Source organism: Macaca thibetana, chromosome 7 (assembly GCF_024542745.1).
Source record: "Macaca thibetana thibetana isolate TM-01 chromosome 7, ASM2454274v1, whole genome shotgun sequence".
In the NCBI taxonomy this organism is placed as follows: domain Eukaryota; kingdom Metazoa; phylum Chordata; class Mammalia; order Primates; family Cercopithecidae; genus Macaca; species Macaca thibetana.
Window position 1 is genome coordinate 119955985 of NC_065584.1, and position 19806 is coordinate 119975790.

The following is a 19806-nucleotide window of genomic DNA, read 5'->3' on the forward strand; positions in this document are numbered from 1 at the left end:
ACTAAGTCCTGAGAGAAATTTCACCCTTGGATTGCCATAAAGTTGACTATGTGATATAAAAATTCTTCACACCATCCCTGGAGCAAATACTCAACAAAAAAATGTGAATATTTCTTATGGACAGGACACCATGATGAGCACTGAAGAGTATCCAAATTCGAAAACATTCACTCCTTGCCCTCATGAGGTTATAAACTAACAGGGAGGATATATTACAAATGCAAATAATTATACAAAACAAGGCATAATAACTATCTACAGAAGTAAATAATGCAATAGAAATTGTTAAAAACAAAAGCTACACTTGAGGAAATCAAGAGCAATGCCTTGATTACATCCCTATTCTTCTCTCCTTCAACATAAAATATAAAGGCTATTTAGAACAGGCCATGTCCCCAAGCCTATTGTCCCTTCCCTGGCCCCCAACACTTCTTACCTGAAATTTAAGATGCTCTATACTCCCTTTTCTTTTAGATCTTAATGTCTTTCTTGAGAAGTGCACAGCATACTCATCTGCTCTCAGCATCTACCTCCGTGACTCTTCACTCTTTGGAAGCCCCAGAAGACCCATCTGATCTCATAGCACATAGCATAGTATATGTTACAAACTCAGGGGACAACTAATTATTGAGTATTCATGAATACTCCCAGGCTACAAGGCTTTCTGAAAGTGATGGTTAAAATAGTAGCTGTTAAACTTTTGAAAAGAACAGACCACTGTAAGATTATGACAAAAATTTGGCCACCCCGGGCAACATGGTGAAACTTTGCCTCTATAAAAAAATTCAAAAATTAGCCGGCCATGGTTGCATGCACCTGTAGTCCCAGCTATGCAGGATGCTGAGGCAGGAAGATGAACTGAGCCTGGGAGTTCGAGTGTGCAGTGAGCCATGGTCACAGCACCACACCCCAGCCTGGGTGATAGAAAAAGACCCTATCTCAAAAAAAAAAAAAAAAGAAAGAAAGAAAGAAAAAAAATTCGTCCTCTCCCAGAAAAATTTACACCTACAAAAAAATTTGCATAAAATTTCAGAGTTCAAGAATACCTCTCCCTTCCAGATTAATAAATCCTATCTTAAAGTAGTGTATTATTCTAGATGAAATCTACTAGTCTGATCCTTATTAGCTTTCTGTGATCAAGCCAAGGATATATGACCACTGAAAATCAGAAGAACTTGGATAGGGGTTAAAGAAGTCACAAAAAATGGCTATCAGGCCAATAAAAATGTTTAAAGAGACAAATACATGAAAGGCTCAAAGGGAAGATCATGGGTTATTTATTAAATGATGATTGTTCTCCCTCCCTTCCCCACCTCCCTGCAAAATTATTAGCTAGGAAAGAATCCACAAGAGAACTGGTCTTAAAATAGATCATGGGGCATTTCAATGGCTCCAGAACCAATCTTACAGTACAGAGCACAGAAGAATCAGCAAATTCTGCACAAGAAAGAGAAATAAATGTCTGATAGTTTCTGCCTCTTCTGATTGTCAATGTCTTTTGATAGATATCTATGGGGATCAATATTAGCATAATTTTGTCAACGTTGGACAGGCTTAATTTTGATAAGTTTAACAACTGCTCATTGAGCACCCACTGTGTATGAGGACACAAAGTGACCACAGGGCTTAGCACTGTATACAATAAGTATGGCATAATTCTGCTGGTGTTGAGAGTTAATTGCTTTTACATACAGGAGCACAAATGATAGCCCCATTCTACTGCCTCTGAAGATAGAACCATTTTTTGTTGTTGTTGTTGTTGTCGTTGTTGTTTTGAGATGGAGTCTCGCTCTGTCACCCAGGCTGGAGTGCAGTGGCACGATCTCGCCTCACTGCAAGCTCCACCTCCCAGGTTCACGTCATTCTCCTGCCTCTCAGCCTCCTGAGTAGCTGGGAAGACAGGCGCCCGCCACCACGCCTGGTGTATTTTCAGTAGAGACAGGGTTTCACTGTGTTAGCCAGGATGGTCTCCATCTCCTGAACTCGTGATCCGCCCGCCTGGGCCTCCTAAAGTGCTAGGATTATAGGGGTGAGTCACCGCGCCCGGACCCATTTTTTAAATCTTTTAATTCATATACTCCAAAAAGTCTGAATTTTCCAAACTTGGTTCATTTAACTTTCACACTTAAGTCCTTGCTTAAGGCTTTCTACAAATGAGTTCATACAAAATACACTGCTTAGATTTTAAAGACAAACATGGAGTTAAAATTCTAAAAGAACATGCCAAAATAAATTTTAATGGGAAAAAATCACCTATTCGAACCATTGATATCTTTAGGTTAACCCTCTTTATCTCCTTTTGAAATGGCCCATGCCTCAGTTAACTAACATAGGAAACTAGAAAACATTAATTTTACATGTCTCTTGGAAGGCTGAATTATCTGACTGAAGAAGTCTAAAACAGGCTAAGAATGGCCCAAAATTATAGGCAACAAATGTAGAAGGATCAATTCAATCCAGTCCGTAATATAAATTTGCCCCCATTAAAACTTCTTTCACAATTGAACATTTACCATTCGTTTTCTTCTCTGCATTAACTTACTAATAAAGTCAAGAAGAATTACACTCATCTCAATGCCCACTTGTAGCTACCACTTAATATTAATATACTAATGGAATGTTGTATGCAATGAAAAAAAATGACTTTACTAGATTATTTTGGAAGCTAGAGAATGAAGAAGACGTGAGGCTAAAATGAGGATGATAGGCTCTCAAATATATTCTTGTTTATTTTCAAAACAGATAAATAAGAAAAGAAGAAAGAAATATCCACATTTTATAGATGGAACAACTGTATTCCAGAGAAGTAGAGTTTAACACAATGCCTGTTATAGTCTAGGAGCTGTATGGCGTTTCATAGGAGATAAAAAGAATGAAATATAATCCCTATTCCTCAAGTTGCTTATAATCTTTAAACAAAACAAAACCCACAAGATAGATTTTTTTTAAAATTATATCTTTGTGTATTAAAATAGAGTAAGTACTACAAGAGAGTTAAAATGTGACATGAGGGTTTAAGGAAGGAAGATACTATATTCAGTGGGGTGAATCAAGGAGGACATCAGGAAAGAGATGCCATGTAAAGGAAGGAGTTGGAAAGGAGAAGTTATTTCTGACTAAAACACAGCACTATTCAGGAAAGGCATGGACCATATGGAGAAGAATGAGTTCTGACAATAGCCTAGTTTAGATGGCACATAGCTTACATGTAGGATAATCTGAGAATAGACAAAAAATAAACTGAAGTCATATTGCAGTGCACCTAGCAGAACGATGCTAAGCAATGAATGTCTGATGGAAAGAGAAATGTGATTAAATCTACACTTTAGAAATATTCAACTCACAGGAGTTTAAAGGATAAATATAGGGGATGAGAGACTGGAGAAAGACCAGAAGTAAACTTCAAGGGGTCAATTAACTTACAGGTCTAAAGTCAGGTTCAATGTTTATGATTCCCAAGAGGCTATAGAATCCATTATGACTTTATATTTTGCTTCATTTGCCAACATATGTGTAATTGCTTATCAAACAATAATGCAATAATTTGAATTTCATCTATATAAATTATTTGAAAAGATATTAATATCATAGTTTTGCTTATTTCTGTGAATCCACACTAGGTGCTTTTAAGAAATAAGGATAAACTATTTCATTTGATATGCATTTCACATAACTCTATAAAGAAAATTTTAAATGATAAAAGAACAGTCAAGACCAAAATTTATTAAGAATTGATTCTGATTAAATAAACCCATATTGATATGAAGCATCTTCTATACCATCCTTTACCAGATTAAAGAGATGACAATGACGGGATGCTATAAAATTTAGGATCATAATATCTGTAATATATAGCTATCATAATTCATTTTGATTACCAATATTGCTCAGTAAAAACTATATAAATTAGCTGTGGAATTGTCAGTTTACAAGGTACTTTATATAGACTCTTTGTCACTATTTATTTAAATACCATCATCAAGTCCAACCAATATCTGTAGAATGTCCCCTTTTCACCTTTCCCCTTGGCATTCCCCAAGTTCAGGTTCTCAAAATCTTTCAGATACCTAGTATCCTCGTTTTTAATTTGAACTCATCTACAGAGTTGCCTATCGCTAATCCATTTCTTGTATTATATTAGTGGTTCACCCTTATGACCATAAGAATTTGTTGAGCAGCAAAAAATACACAATGTAACGGCAGAGCATACACATATGTGCCTGTACATATCTATTGCATTACACAAAATGATAATTAACCTATGTACAATGCACATTGATATTTTCTATTATATTCTAGGCTCTTGCATTTTTTATAAATAGTTGTCACTCATTAAATTGAGTTTAGAAAAATACCACCTCAGGGGCTTTCCACCATCTGAACAATCCTTAACCTAAAATTTAAGACACTGTCTTTTTTTGGTATTAATCAACCATTACAGGCTTATTTTCCACTACTCCTCAAACTTTAAACCCTAAATCAAATTGAACACTCTATTTCCCTAATACATTTCATAATTTCCAGGTTATATGACTTTGGCTAAGAACTTCCTTTAATTTTTAACATTCTCTTAGCCATCCTCCAATGCCTGTCATCTGTCAAAATTCAAATAATCTTCAAGGATATTCTATTAGTCTGCTCTCGCACTGCTATAGAGAACTACCTGAGGCTGGGTAGTTTTTAAAGAAAAGAGGTTTAATCAGCTCAGTTTTGCAGGCTGTACAGGCTTCTGCTTCTAGGGAGGCCTCAGGAAACTTACAATCATGGCAGAAGTCGAAAGAAAAGCAAGCACATCTTCACGTGGCCAGCAGGAGAGAGTGAAGAGTGAGGGGCTAAACACTTTCAAACAACAGATCTCAGGAGAACTCTATCATGAGAACGGCAAGGGGGAAGCCCACCCCCATGATTCAGTCACTTCTCACCAGGCCCCTACTCCAACATAAGGAATCATAACTTGACATGAGATATGGGTGGGGACACAGAGCCAAACCGTATCAGATATCAAATGTAACTTGCCCATAAGGCCCTTCTGATTCCCCAAACGGGATTTTTTCACCCTCTGAACTTCCATAACCCTTTAATTGCATGCTCTAATGGCAATTGTACCTTGTATTAATTTCTCTGTGTATGTGTCTTATCCTTTCAGGGTCTGTGAGGGCAAAGACTATGTCTCATACATATATTTACTTTCCAATACTGGTACATTATAAGCATTGAATTAATGTTTGACAAATGAAAGAATAAGAGGACTAAGAAAAACAGTAGTAGTATAGGTTAAAATTAACAGGAATGTCAAGGTCAACTAAGACATTTATTCAACTCCTCTTTATTCACTCAGTATTGTCCCACATCAGCACATCACAGAACAAGCTCCTATTAAACCATTTCTAATCAAAAAAACAAAACAAAACAAACAAACAAAAAAAACCTCATCACTAAGTATTTATTGATATCTTTTTTTTTGATTATTTAATGATTTAGGCACTACAAATCTGCTGACTGAAGATGTTCCCAATTTAAAAGGCAAAGTTGTTTTAAAAATATCAGTTCAGGATCTATTACTGTGAGACCACCAATAAAGTCACATGCTTCAAAACTATGCAACAATAAAGAAATAAAGAATTTATGCTTATCAATCTGGATAATGTATTCTCAGTCATTTAATAAGAATATGGCAAGACAAGATAAACTACAGGCCTAGAAATGAAGTAGAAGACTATAGGACAGAGACCTACACCTAGCATCCCAGACAACACAACTCCAGAAGGAGACAGCTACAAAAGATTTCTTTGAAAATAAATAGTAGCATAGGAAAAGAAACCAAATAAACAAAAACAAACAAACTAAAAAAACCAACCAGTCAAAAGGACACAGACACTAGAGATTGAAAATAAAAAGAAAGAAATTTGAAAGAAAAGTCAAAAATACACAACACAATGTAAGATATATAGAGTAGATGATAAGATAGGAAGAAATCCATAGTTTGTAGAAGAGAGGAATATAGGATATAAAAATAAGCCAATTGATAAATTTATAGAGAGGCACTGACTCTGGGAAAAGATAAACACGAAGGGTATATATGTGCATGTGCAATATATACACACAATCACTGATACCAAGTGGAGAAAAGTTCAAGGTTGAAGAGACAGAATGATCATTTTGCCAAAATGAGGGAGTCACATTTTCTAGGCTTTAGGGGAAATTTATAGATGAAGGCTTTGTACCTGTGATAAGTTTAGGAACTATAGTAATTGACAAATACGGTACAACATTTTATTTCCAGACAGATCTTCCATCATGTACTTCCTCATGCATGCTTGACTTTATCATCTGAAAGGGCCAGATATGGCACAGCCTCAATAAAGCTGCACCTGGGAGTGAAAATGACACTGGTATGTTCCAATGCCAATTCTTCCTGTTTAGAGTCCAGAATCAATACTAGAAAAGCATTTCTTATGCCAAGGGACCAGGTTTAATGTCCAAAATCTTGGGAACTGAAAGGGCTGGAGGCAAGCTGTGCAATTCTGAGGAGCCAGGAGCAATTTGTACAGGGCTGTGTGCCTGTTTAATTAATGCTATGTCTGGGTCCTCCCTGAAAATCTTAAGTCCATCTTACATGTTTCACCCACTCCAAACCCTTCAGATTTGCCATCTCAGGTTTTTCCCTCATGAAGTGAAGTGAAAAGAGATCCACAAAGTAATTTTCCACCATCATCAGGTTTTCTAAAATGCATACACTAAAAATAATTTGAAAGAGTTTCTGCTCAGCATTTTCATAAAGCAGTGTGCAGAAGGAAACTATTCTTGGTACAGTTAGTGGTTACACTGATAGGATGCCTTATTTTGAAAACTTCCACTATGATGTCCATTCCATTTATTATGATATTAAGCTTCTATGTAGAAAACAAAAGACAAAATGAATTTGCCAATGGTTTTATATCACATATCATAGTAACATGGCTCCCCTGTATTAGATAATTACAGTAAAATTTTTTTTTTTTTTTTTTTTTTTTTTTTTTTTTGAGGCAGAGTCTCACTCTGTCACCCAGGCTGTGGAGCATAGTGGTGTGATCTCAGCTCACTGCAACCTCTGCCTCCCAAGTTCAAACAATTCTCTCACCTCAGCCTCCTGAATAGCTGGGATTACAAGCACGCACCACCACGCCCAGCTAATTTTTGTATTTTAATACAGACGGGGTTTCCCCATGTTGGCCACCGGTCTTGAACTCCTAAAAGTGGTCTGCCCGCCTCGGCCTCCTGAAGTGTTGCGATTACAAGGCATAAGCCACTGTGCCCGGCCTAGGTTGGAATAATTTGATACATTTTTTTTTTTTTTTACTAAACTTATTCTTTTAATATTCAATATTCTTTTAAGAGCCTCCATATGTCAGGAACTCTGCTAGGACAGATAGAAAAATGAACAGCGCTATCATGTTTTTCAGGTCTCACAATCTAGCAAAAGCGACAGCCACAAAAACAATCCTAATAATGCAATGAGACCCACAGTAGAGTTATAGACAAGCTGCCATGGAACAGAAAGGAGGAAGGTAAATTAGGATAGGTTTCACAAAGAATATGAGGTGAGAAGGGGTTCTCCAGGAGGACAAAGAGATAAGCATAAAGAAAAGCACAGCCAAAGACTCAGACATGAAAAGCAATCTCCTAGAAACCTAATTAGTTCATTATAACTTGATCCCAGAGGTGCTTGTGTGGGAATAGCAGGATCAGACTAGTAGGATTGCCAGGGCCTCTTCTTAAAGAGCCTTCTGTGTTAGCCTAATGTGTTTGGACTGTATCTTAATCATGGGTCATTTAAGCATTTATACACATCAGCTGCCAACAACTTAGTAGAAGAGGTGGACGGAGCATAGGGCAATACTGAAGGCAAGTTGATTAGGGGGCTCTCACATAGTACAGATGAAAAACCAGTAGTGGTGAGAATGAAGTCAAGGGGTCAGATTTTAGAAGCCATACCAGCATTATCTATAATAGCTGGAGCTATAAAGGTGGTGGTTGAGGGGGATGGAGTGGAGAAAGAGACTGAGAAAAAATGGAAGTCTCATAATAAGGCCTAGGTTTTGACTTAGATGATGAGGTAAATCATGATACTTTTAATTAAGGAAATACAGAATATGGAACAAGTTTGTGTAGGAAGATAACAAGTTTTGAATTTGTTTAGTTTACCATACCTGTGGAATATTAAGGTGGAAAAATCATGAGCAACTGAATATACAGGTCCTTAACTACAAGCTCACTGCTTCAGCCTCAATGTCCAACTGTTTTTGAAAAAAAAAAAGAGGATGAGGAAGGAAAAAAGGGAGGAAGGGAGGGAGAGAGGGAAGAGAGAAGAGATTGAAAAAGAAGAATGGGCTGGGTATGGTGGCTAACACCTGTAGTCCCAGCACTTTAGGAGGCCGAGGCAGGCAGATCACCTCAAGTCAGGAGTTCGAGAACAGCCTGGACAACATGGCTAAACCCCATTTCTACTAAAAATACAAAAAAATAAATAAATAAATAGCCAAGTGTGGTCGCGGGCGACTGTAATCCCAGCTACTCAGGAGGCTGAAGCAGAAGAACTGCTTGAACCTGGGAAGCGGAGGTTGCAGTGAGCTAAGATTGTGCCATTGCGCTCCAGCCTGGGTGACAAGAGCCACACTCAGTCTCAAAAAAAAAAAAAAAAAGAATCATCTAGGATGGTTTCCAAGTTGAAACCTACACATTTTTAGGAAACACATTACTCTTTGCCCCCCTACCAGAGTTCACCCTTCTACAGGCAACAGCCTGATCTATATTTGGAGATTAACCTTCCTTTACTCCTAGGAAACATATTCCCAGTAATCATGATTCCATCTCTTAGTTTAGGAATGACACACAATCTAAGCCTACCCAATCAAAGTCATCTTCTCCCAACCACAACTGACTGGTGAATGTGTTACACGTCAGATCAGTTAGATTCCCCTTTAAGCTGTTTAAAATGAAAACTGGGCCGGGTACGGTGGCTCAAGCCTGTAATCCCAGCACTTTGGGAGGCCGAGACGGGCAGATCACGAGGTCAGGAGATCGAGACCATCCTGACTAACACGGTGAAACCCCGTCTCTACTAAAAAAAATATATATAAAAAACTAGCCGGGCGAGGTGGCGGGCGCCTGCAGTCCCAGCTACTTGGGAGGCTGAGGCAGGAGAATGGCGTAAACCCGGGAGGGGGAGCTTGCAGTGAGCTGAGATCCGGCCACTGCACTCCAGCCTGGGCGACAGAGCGAGACTCCGTCTCAAAAAAAAAAAAAATAAATAAAAAATAAATAAAATAAAATAAAATAAAATGAAAACTGGAGCTTTTCCTACTATATTTTAGCCAAGAAGCATACAACTGGGAGCCATCCTCTAATTACAAGGTCCTGACTGAGAAGAGAGTCTACAGAAAGTAGAGGTAAGAGAGAAACAGAAAACAAAACAAAACAAAACAACAAAATCTTGACTTTGATTATAAAATTTGTGTCCTATATCTAGTTATTTTGAAGTTAAACTTACCTTTAGATTGCTGTCAATAAAAAAATAATTTTTAGTTATTTTTATGATTAAATTTATTTATGTATTAAATATTTATTAAAATTTTGATCCCTCAATTATTACTGTCAATAATAAACAGAAGGAAAGAACCAATGAAAAAAGGATTTCAATTAATTTATTAAGTTAGAAAGCAGATAAAGAAGGAACGATGACTTATCAGTCAGCAGAGACAGCCATAATCTACTGTTTGCATGGAAGAGAACAGAGCCAAGAAAGGAACCAAACTAGGCCACACTATCCTGAATTCCAGGAATAACAAATATGAGATGTGGGGTTGTGAAAATTCTAGAGTCAAAAGCATTCACAGTCAGCTTTCCTCTTGTATTATTCTTGGATATGAAAAGGCAACCAAAACATTAAAGAAAAGTCTATGACATGAAAGAGAAGAAAACTAAGAAAAAAAAATCTCAAAGAAAACATCAGTATCAGCCGGGAGCGGTGGCTCACGCCTGTAATCCCAACACTTTGGGAGGCCAAGGCGGAATGACCACCTGAGGTTGGGAGTTTGAGACCAGCCTGACCAACATGGATAAACCCCATCTCTACTAAAAATACAAAATTAGCCAGGTGTGGTGGCACATGTCTGTAATCCCAGCTACTCGGGATGCTGAGGCAGGAGAATTGCTTGAACCCGGGAGGCGGAGGTTGTGGTGAGCCAAGATTGTGCCATTGCACTCTAGCCTGGGTGACAAGAGCGAAACTCTGTCTCAAATAAAAAAAAAAAAGAAAGAAAACACCAATATTTCAGGAAACGAAAGATAATATTTAAAATCTCTGTTTGTATTTTAAGAGGATATAGGGATGTTACATCTATAGAAAGAAAAATAAGTTGTTATTAAAAAACAATGGACAAACAAGAAAAGTTCTTGACTACTGAAAATATGATGGCTAAAATTTAAAAAATTTAGCAAGAAAGTAGGGAAATTTAAAAAGGAAATCTCACAGAATGTACCACAAAAAGACACTGAGATAGAAAATACATTTAAAAAAAGAGAGACATGAAGATTCACTCTAGAAGGTTTCATGTCTGACTAGTGAGAGTGTCAGCAAAAGGGAACAGAGAAAATCAAAAGGAACAAATTATCAAACAACTAGTGGAAGAACCATCCTTACACTGCAATTCTATTGGCTTTGCAATATGTTGTGTATCAGATTTGACATCAAGTTTTCTCCCGTCAAAAAAATAAAAATGGCTATGGCAGTTTTAGGTCTCACATCCACACATCTCTCTGCACAGAAGGAGAAGAGCTTATCTTCTGCCAACTACTCAACATTCTAGGCTTCATTCTATTAGGACAAACATAGGTTAACAAAACCACCTCTGATCCAATCACAGTGGCCAGAAGAATGCCATGTTCTGACTGGCTATCACCTGGATTACATGCCTATGCCCAAACCATCAATCAGAGACAGAGGACAAGGGATGTGTCACTACTCAATAGGGATTTAGGGAAGGGATGCAGGAGAAACAACACTCAATACAGCATTACTGTGATATTTCAGTACACCATGCATGAAGACACATCATAAAAGTTAACAGAGAAGAAAAACAGACCAACTAAAAGGGAACAACAATCACACCAGTATCTGCAAAAGGCTAGAGAACCATGGGGCAATGCTGTCTATGATTTGAGGGAAAAATGACTTTCAACTTAAAGTCCTAAATTCAACCAAATCAATAAAATATGAGGGCAGAACAGGAACATTTTCAAAATGGAAAGATTCCAAAGTCCCCTAAGGCAGTATCTTAAATATAGATTATACTGAAACTAAGGAATAAATCAAGAAAAAGGAAGACATCAGATCCAGAAAGTAGCTCCAACCCAATAGAACAGAAAGAATATAATCCCTACGTATATTTCCTATAGAGATATAGTGCTTATATGTATCTTTCTGTAACTATTACACTGCTCATGTGACTTAAAACAGACAGAATTGGAAATTACTATATTTTCAGGAAAAATACAGTTATCTATTAAACTAAACTAGATAAGAACTGAAGTTACATTTTAACAGTAAAGAAATTCTAAAGAATAAAAGATTAGCCACATGAAAAATATTTTGCAAATCTTGAGATACATACCTCTAGCTGTCAGAGTCACCTGATAATTTATGAGACAAAGGCTTATTACATTTCTATTAGGTGTCATAATTTCTACAAAATAGTTATGAAACTTGTAACTCTCTAAGTTCTTCCAAGTCTTTCCTACTTCTTTTCAGCAATTAGTAAATTAAACTCTTTGCAAAAAGGAACATCTATTCAAAAATTAGTTTTAATATTTGTGGGGAAAATGTTACAAAAACAAGACTTACATGTGAAAGCTGCAAAGCTGTAACTGGTTATAAATAAATGTATACAATGAAAATAAATCTAAATGCTTTCCATACTCCATTAATATTCAAAGGATTAAAAAATGCAGTTCTTTCTTTTTCTTAGAACAAGTAAAGACTAACTTGAAAAATTATAGCTTTTCTAGATTCGTTTTTTCCATAATTACTCAGTTATTCATCAGAATATGTAAGACCTCTATTAGAATCTTTGCAACAGTGTTTCATAAATGAATTTAACTATAAAAGCCTAGTTATACAATCACTTCCATAAAAGCAATATATTTCTGATATTTATGTCCTTAAAATATCCTATAGTAAAATTAATATTTCTACACAGGAAAAGAAGGAACTATTTAGTCCCAGACAACTTGATAACATATCTTTCAACTATAATTATCATGTACAAACTTCCAAAGCATAAGTTGTCAAGATTTTAACATTAGCATTAATTTATGTCATAACTGATGGTTACCATAAAGATAATAATGGCAAAGCATCCATTTCTCCAAAGACAGCATGGATGGAAAGGAAAATTTCTTCTTAATTATTGCTAATCTGTCCATTTTTAATTAAATTTATTATTAATAGTAACTTATTATCTCTCTCTCTCTCTTGCAGGGCTGTTATCACAGAGTTTCTCCAAAGTGATCAAGCTTGTGATTTTTAAGCAAGCCAATTACTTCAGTGTGAGTCTCATCATTTTATAATATTGGTTTATATAAAAACGTAATGCCCAAATTCTTTGTACTATGAGAAAGAAATTTTGAAAATGCAGGATTGCCCTCAGTATTTCACACTTCAACGTGAACACTGTCAAGATCATAATTGCACCCTTTTGGAGATATGACCACTAAAAGTAGGATTCTTTAAGCCTTCTACCTTGTTTGATAATGAAAATGTTTATCAGCATGTATCTTCCCAAAGGGAAGAAAGCAGATCTCTGTGATTTCCTTTCAAAAGTATCTACTTCTTATGCCATCCATAACTAAGCAGAAAATTTTGGTACTCCTCTAAGAGTTTTTCCTATCAGTTTCTTTTTAGAATAAAAATAAAAATGTTCTGACATACAAAATAAGAACTATTGTAGTCAAATTTTAAAAGAATTTCAGTGCTTCATATATTTTTCAAATCAAGAGCCTTAATTAACTTTTGATTTGTATGAAAGTCAAAGTATGTCGTTTAAGTAGCTACTTGAAACTAGAAAATTTTCATGACAGAGGTTCATGAGATAACTTCTGAAAAAACTGAACTTCTCTCAAGAGTGAGAAAGTGAAATGCAATGTCCCTTTGTAAAGGAAGGGACAGAAATCTTTCCTTCCCCTTGTGAAAAATAGTAAGACATCAAGAAATACTGGCTTGAATATCCTACTTCATCAAATCTGCCTTATAGGAATCGATTGTAACTGAATAAAAATTCATACTTAGAAGAATACTGAACTGTATTCAAATAGTTGGCTATCAATAAAAATGAAAAGATAATTGCTTAATATAAAATCATCCTTATGAATTACCATTTACTGAGTATAGTAACTATTAGATATATGAGCCCAAATATACCCTCCTAGAAATTAATGAGTGCAAAATGGCTGCCAAACTCTTACATACTGTGACTTATACATTAAATTCATACCTGTTCCAACAGATTTAAGCAAGCTTCAATCTCTCATTTTTTTTATGTCTACTTGTTAGCTTATCAGAAATGTCTTGCTTGACCACCATATGTAGCACTACCTCCACAGCTATGTCCTGCCATCATGTGCTATCTGATTCTGCTTCATTTTTCTTCATAGTACTGTTCACTATCAAGCATGTTATTTGTTTATTGCCTGTCCTCTTCCACTAGAAAGTGAGCTCCATTAGCAGAGGCCTTTAACTTATATGTTCACTGTTCTATCCCCAGTGTCTGGCACTATATGCCAGGCATATAGTAGACATTCAAAAAATATTTGTTAATAAAGAAATTAAATGGCCATCAGCTCTAATCTTTCTTTTCCTTAGGAATAGAAAACTTAGTTTAATATCATTGGATAATCCTGGATGCCAAACTATACAAAAAGTCTTATTTTTAAATATCATTTAATATAAAGGCATACTCACCATTTGGAGCTTTTTTATAACCAAAAAAAGACAAAATATCCTTTTAAAGAATAGTTGGGCTACTAACAATTGCAAATTATGAATTTCTAAATAATTTGGCAAATGTAATTTCTTAAATTACACACTAAATTCAAGATACTTAATTGGTTACTCTGCATACCTTAACAAGTTTCAAAAGCTCATAGAGATCTTCAACCTCATCACCTTCACATTTGGTGTATACTTGTCTTGTATCCAAGCTCCTTCCTCTTATGGTTCGGCGATAGAGGGGAAGAGCCATTGCTTCTGCATACAAGTCAATGGCATGGTGTCCCACTGTCTGATACATGTAGCTATCCAGTTCATCAGACCCCACTGCAACAATTAAAATGAAATAATTAGCAAAAGAGAGTGAAAAAGAAAGTGGATTTGAAAGCCCATCCAGGTTTTACTGCTTGAAGAGTAGTCGACACAGAACTTAAAAGCTTGCTATATTTCTCTGCATTTATGTAGTGAAATAAAAACGTAAGAATTGTACATTTGTCTGTAGTTGCATCTAGTTCATATCACCCCTAATAATCTCTACTGCTAATTACAAATACAAATGTATTAATACATAAATCTGTTATACCATATATGGCAAACATTTAAAGACTAATGTATCCAATAAATTTTGATTAGTTTATTCAGTTAAAGATTTTTATTACATAAATGTTTTTACACATCATTCAAGGTTATTCACGAAGTCATCTAGACTTGTAGAAAAAACCTTTCTTAATTAAATATCTACTTAGTAAGTGACAAATATTGGTAAGAAAAATTTCAGATTATTTTGGTATATTTTATATTCAGATATTCAGTACCTTATAATAAAATATGTAAATAGACATAAATTCAATATTGTTAGAGCATTAGAGCAGTTTCAAATGTGCATAGAAACATGATATCTTAAGCTAATCAATAATATAATCAGTGGTTGTCACAAGATTCCACAAATATCAATATGAGTAAAATATTCAAAACAGATGAGTCACATCAGAGCTTTGGGTGATATAAATGAACTTAGAAATATACTGGAATAGACCTTTTGATCTCGTAACCTTACTTTTCAGAAAAAGAATCATGAATATATACAAAGATTATTTGCAAAGATATTTGTCACATTATTTAAAATAGACTCGAAATTATAGTATATTCATATAATAAAGTACTATGTAGCCACTAATATAATGTTGAAGAACATTTTCTAAAGTATGTTCTGTGGCATACAAATCCCATAAGATATTAATAGGTATGGGATGATAAAAAGATTTAAGGTTAAAGAAGTTTAGGAAACATGGGGATAAAAAGCGTTAAATGGATGTCTGTGGTGTAAATCTTCCTAGGCTAATATGCTTTCAGGTACTCCAATAAGAGCAGAGAATATGAACTATCTCTCAAATTTATCTACCCACAGAACACTTAAATTTAAAGGGGGTATCTGTGTTCTAAAGACATACAGGAAATGCTATTGTAGAATAATATTTAATGACATGGAAAATGTTCACAAAATGCTATTAAGTAAAAAAAAAAAAAGAAAAGAAAAATTACAAAATAATTATTTTGACATATACCTATGTGTGTATGTATGAATATAAGCCAAACCGGTCCAGGCTTTCCATTAAATGTGAAAATTTCCTATCAAAAGGAATGAAAAATGATAGTGCAAGGATCCCTTCAACAATCAATGTGCTACCCTACTTTGGCTCACAGGTTTCTGAACTCACACATGATTAGACTGGCTTCCTTCAGAATATTACTCACATTGTTGTTATAAAGGTTTCTACTCCTGGTCCCAGTAGGAAGTAGAGAACATAGCCAAAGACCTAAAAACCTTTCGGCCTTCTCTTGTCTCAAAGTTAGACTGGATCTTTAAAAATATTCATTTTAAAGGATATTGATACAATAAAATCAATTTATTCAAAGAAATTTGGGCTTCTTGGCAAGAAACATTCTAATGTTAGCATAATAAGTAAAACATTTCACTGGCTTCAAAAACCTAGAAGATAATTTTCTTTAAGGCTCCATTTAGTCCTAACCACATTGTAACTTTGATTAATGGAAGCTACACAGCAACAATAGTGTGAGATCAAATAAAACCAAAGGCTCCCCTGTTGCCTGAAGCCACTCAATTAACATGCCACAAAAGTTCCTACTACAAATCTAAAGAGATGGTTTTGTGAATTTTATGACAAGTTCACATTATCCCCATTGATGGGTATAAATTCCTTTTCAGACCACCCATTGAAAACCCATAACTTTGCTGGACATTGCAGTCATCTCTACCAGTCATTCCTCACTAAGGTTTCTTTTATAACACTCGTAAGGGGAAAATAAGTCATTCAGTGAATTGTTCAATAATTCCCAATGTCCTGCTGATTCTCATCAAGATTAACTAAACCATCTCCATCTACCAACCCACAGCCATCTGCTTTCTTCCACAACAATTACTATTGTTTCAATTGCCTTTTTCCAGGCTTTTTACTTCAGAATATTCTAATTCCATTTACTATTAAATTTTTTCTCATTAACAATATTCTAAATAAGTGTCTCTATTGTGAGAGGTATAATTTTTATTTTTATTGTATTTATGTATTTATATATATATTTTTTGAGACGGAGTCTCACTCTGTCGCCCAGGCTGGAGTGCAGTGGTGCAATCTCAGCTCACTGCAAGCTCCACCTCCCGGGTTCACGCCATTCTCCTGCCTCAGCCTCCCCAACAGCTGGGACTAGAGGCGCCCGCCACTATGCCCGGCTAATTTTAATATTTTCAGTAGAGATGGGGTTTCACCATGTTAGCCAGGATGGTCTCGATCTCCTGACCTTGTGATCCGCCCACCTCGGCCTCCCAAAGTGCTGGGATTACAGGTGTGAGCCACCGCGCCCAGCCTTGGAGAGGTATAATTTAAAGATACACTTTGCTTGTCATTTTACCACCCTGCCAGTGAACCGTGGACACAAGGAGGATTACACATTAATGATTCTGTACCAGGTAAGTAAAATAATTCATGTGAAAGCTGAAGACAAGATAGAAACTCCAGTGATGGAAATGACAGTATACTATGTAGGTATTATATACTATATAAACATCTGCTTTTTAACTTCACAAGATAGCTTAAAAGTCCCAGTTGCCTCCCTGGCCACAAGGGATAAGGGAGTTTCTTTCCTTTGGTAAACCTGACAGGAGATTCTGCTTCCTCTTTTATAATACAGAAGTTAGAGTGCAGTTCCTACTCATTCTCAAAGAATTTTCTCTTTCTTAAAGTTGGAACTTCTTTAAAAAACTTCACTTCTAAAAAACCATCTGCTACTCATCAACTGCAGCACAAAATCCAAGCATGTGCATTTACCTATGACTCTCTGCGGGACCTTTCCATTTCTTCCTATAAAATATTTCTAACCTCTGTCTTTCCACACAACTTCCAGCATTACTTACGTCTTAATCACAGAAGAAAAGAAAATTCAAATATCTGACTGAAATAACTGCTTACTATTCCAGGGCTAATTCAAATTAGTTCATTATGCAACTGTCCACCAATCAACTTTGCTTGAACTCCTACCAGAGGCATAGAGCTGTTCTAAGCAATGAGGAGCAATAAAAGGAAGATAGAAGATATGATCTCTCCTCTCAAAAAGCTTATAATCAATCTATTTAGAGATATAAAACAAGTATTTAGCTAGATTCCAATTCAGCTAAATTTACAGAATGCATACTTCATGACAGGAACTATAACCAATGTTCTCACATATACTACTCATTTAATTAATCTTAAAATAACAGTAGTGCAAAAAGATGGAGCCTGGAAAGAAGTAAAAGAGATAATAAAAAGATCTTAGTAGAAGAGTCCTGTGAGAAGCAGTAATACGAAAGTCACACAAGTGCTAATCTTTGCTCCCTCTTACATTTTAGCAGTTAATATCTTTTAGTTTCATAGGTATAACACAAGAGCATTAAAAAGCAAATTGGTGAATATATTTCTTTTGTCAAAAGCTATAACTGGGGATATTTCATTGGGGAAAAAAATGAAAAAAGTAGCCAATATGAGGTCTGTGAATTTTATGTAGATGCCCTTGTTACTACAGACAAATGAAAAGTGGAAATGCATTGCTTTTTGCTTCTCTCAAGTCTCACATCTCTGGCTTACATCTAAAATAGGTAAACTGTATCTTTTTTTTTTTTTTTTTTTTGAGACGGAGTCTCGCTGTGTCTCCCAAGCTGGAGTGCAGTGGCGCCATCTCGGCTCACTGCAAGCTCCACCTCCTGAGTTCACGCCATTCTCCTGCCTCAGCCTCCCAAGGAGCTGGGACTACAGGTGCCTAATAACATTAATATATCATTTATCAATATATGTCTTACTTCTCAAGCCCCTTGAGGCATGAGACTATATCTTATCTACCTCTATGCTGCCTACAGTACTTGGAAATGTGGTGGGGTAAAATGGCAGTGTACTTTGAAGTAAGAAGGTTCAAGTCTTAGCTCTACAAGTTTGTGCTAGTTTACTTCAGACAAACTCTAAGCTTCAGGATCCCTGTCTATTAAGATTAATAATGCATCTCTATAGAAGTTGGTTATGAGAATTAAAAAATAAGTGAAGACAATGCTAAGTTCTACGTGGAACCTAGCATCTAATGGGTGCTTAATATATATTGGTTCTTTTTTTTTCGTCTTTGTATGGTGTACCTGTACAATGTAATTATGAAGTTGGAGTTTCATTCATTCAGGCAACTTCCCAATAAAGGCATGTACTTACCTTGGTTTTCAGCTGGTCTCAGATTTGCTAAAGCAACGATCTGATGCCCAGCAGCAATGCACTGCATCATATTATAGCAGCTGTCTTTCCCACCACTAAAAAATAAATCAACAGAGAGACAAATATCAAGCTACTGACCATTATTCAACATAAAATCACTAGATATCAAAACAGAACATATTATTTACTGGACTTTTCAGAATATATTACAATGCAAAAAAAACATTAATTTCTAAATCATAAACAAACTGAGCAACCTGAATGTCCAGGGCTGCTATACACAGGAGCTTAAGAAACTATATGCCTTTATAAAAAGAATATTCTAAATAAAATATGGTCACTTTTTGCTTTGTGATAGCAAATATATATATTTGAAGTGCTTTGCAAATAGAAAATGATTTCAATTTACATCCCAGCTAAACATTTATTATATAATTATATATTTCATATATATATTCCATCTAAGGAATATATATATAAAATAATTTCATAGAAATTATTGAAAAAGCAAAAAAAAAAAAGATTCTTTATGAGAAAGTAAAAAAACTAAATTCTGCTCCACCATAAGAAATCTAAGAAATAGCTATCATCAGCAATTAAAGGACCAAATTAAAGATTTGAGTACCTATCTAATGACAAAGTTTGACACACTTGGTGGGTTCAAATTCTGCAGAGATAAAAAACAAGATGCTGACTTACACTGATGACGTGAAACATCAGCACTATCAGCACTTCAGCCATCACCACACTTACATACATACATATGTTATACACATACACATTTTATGATGGCAGCAGAACATGGCTTGAGCTATAAATCTAGTAACACATTGAAAGGAACTTCTAAATTCTGGTTCTAAATCTACCTAAGGCAGAGGCGTATCACTTAGTAAAGACAAGTAGTAGCTCATCTGTAATATGGCTGAATGGCAATCTATATGCCATTGTGGTTTAATATTCTCCTAATTCCCACTATCATTTCTCATTGCCTCTCTCCCTTTTATATTTCTTTTCCTCCTGTTTCCCTTCTTTCCAATA

The 19806-nt window shown here is 35.5% G+C and overlaps 1 protein-coding gene across 2 annotated transcripts in view; it reads right to left on the bottom strand.

Annotated features, from left to right (window-relative positions):
- The window catches only part of DPH6 (diphthamine biosynthesis 6), a 338217-nt gene that overhangs the window by 315732 nt on the left and 2679 nt on the right, over positions 1-19806 (bottom strand). For both annotated transcript variants that reach the window (XR_007727317.1, XM_050797576.1), the window contains exons 2-3: positions 18769-18863; positions 14157-14350 (exon numbers count right to left, since the gene is read on the bottom strand). Coding sequence is in view for 1 of the 2 variants with exons in the window: in XM_050797576.1 (XP_050653533.1) it covers positions 14157-14350; positions 18769-18863 (289 nt within the window). In the remaining variant the exon portion in view is untranslated. The remainder of the gene's footprint in view (positions 1-14156; positions 14351-18768; positions 18864-19806) is intronic.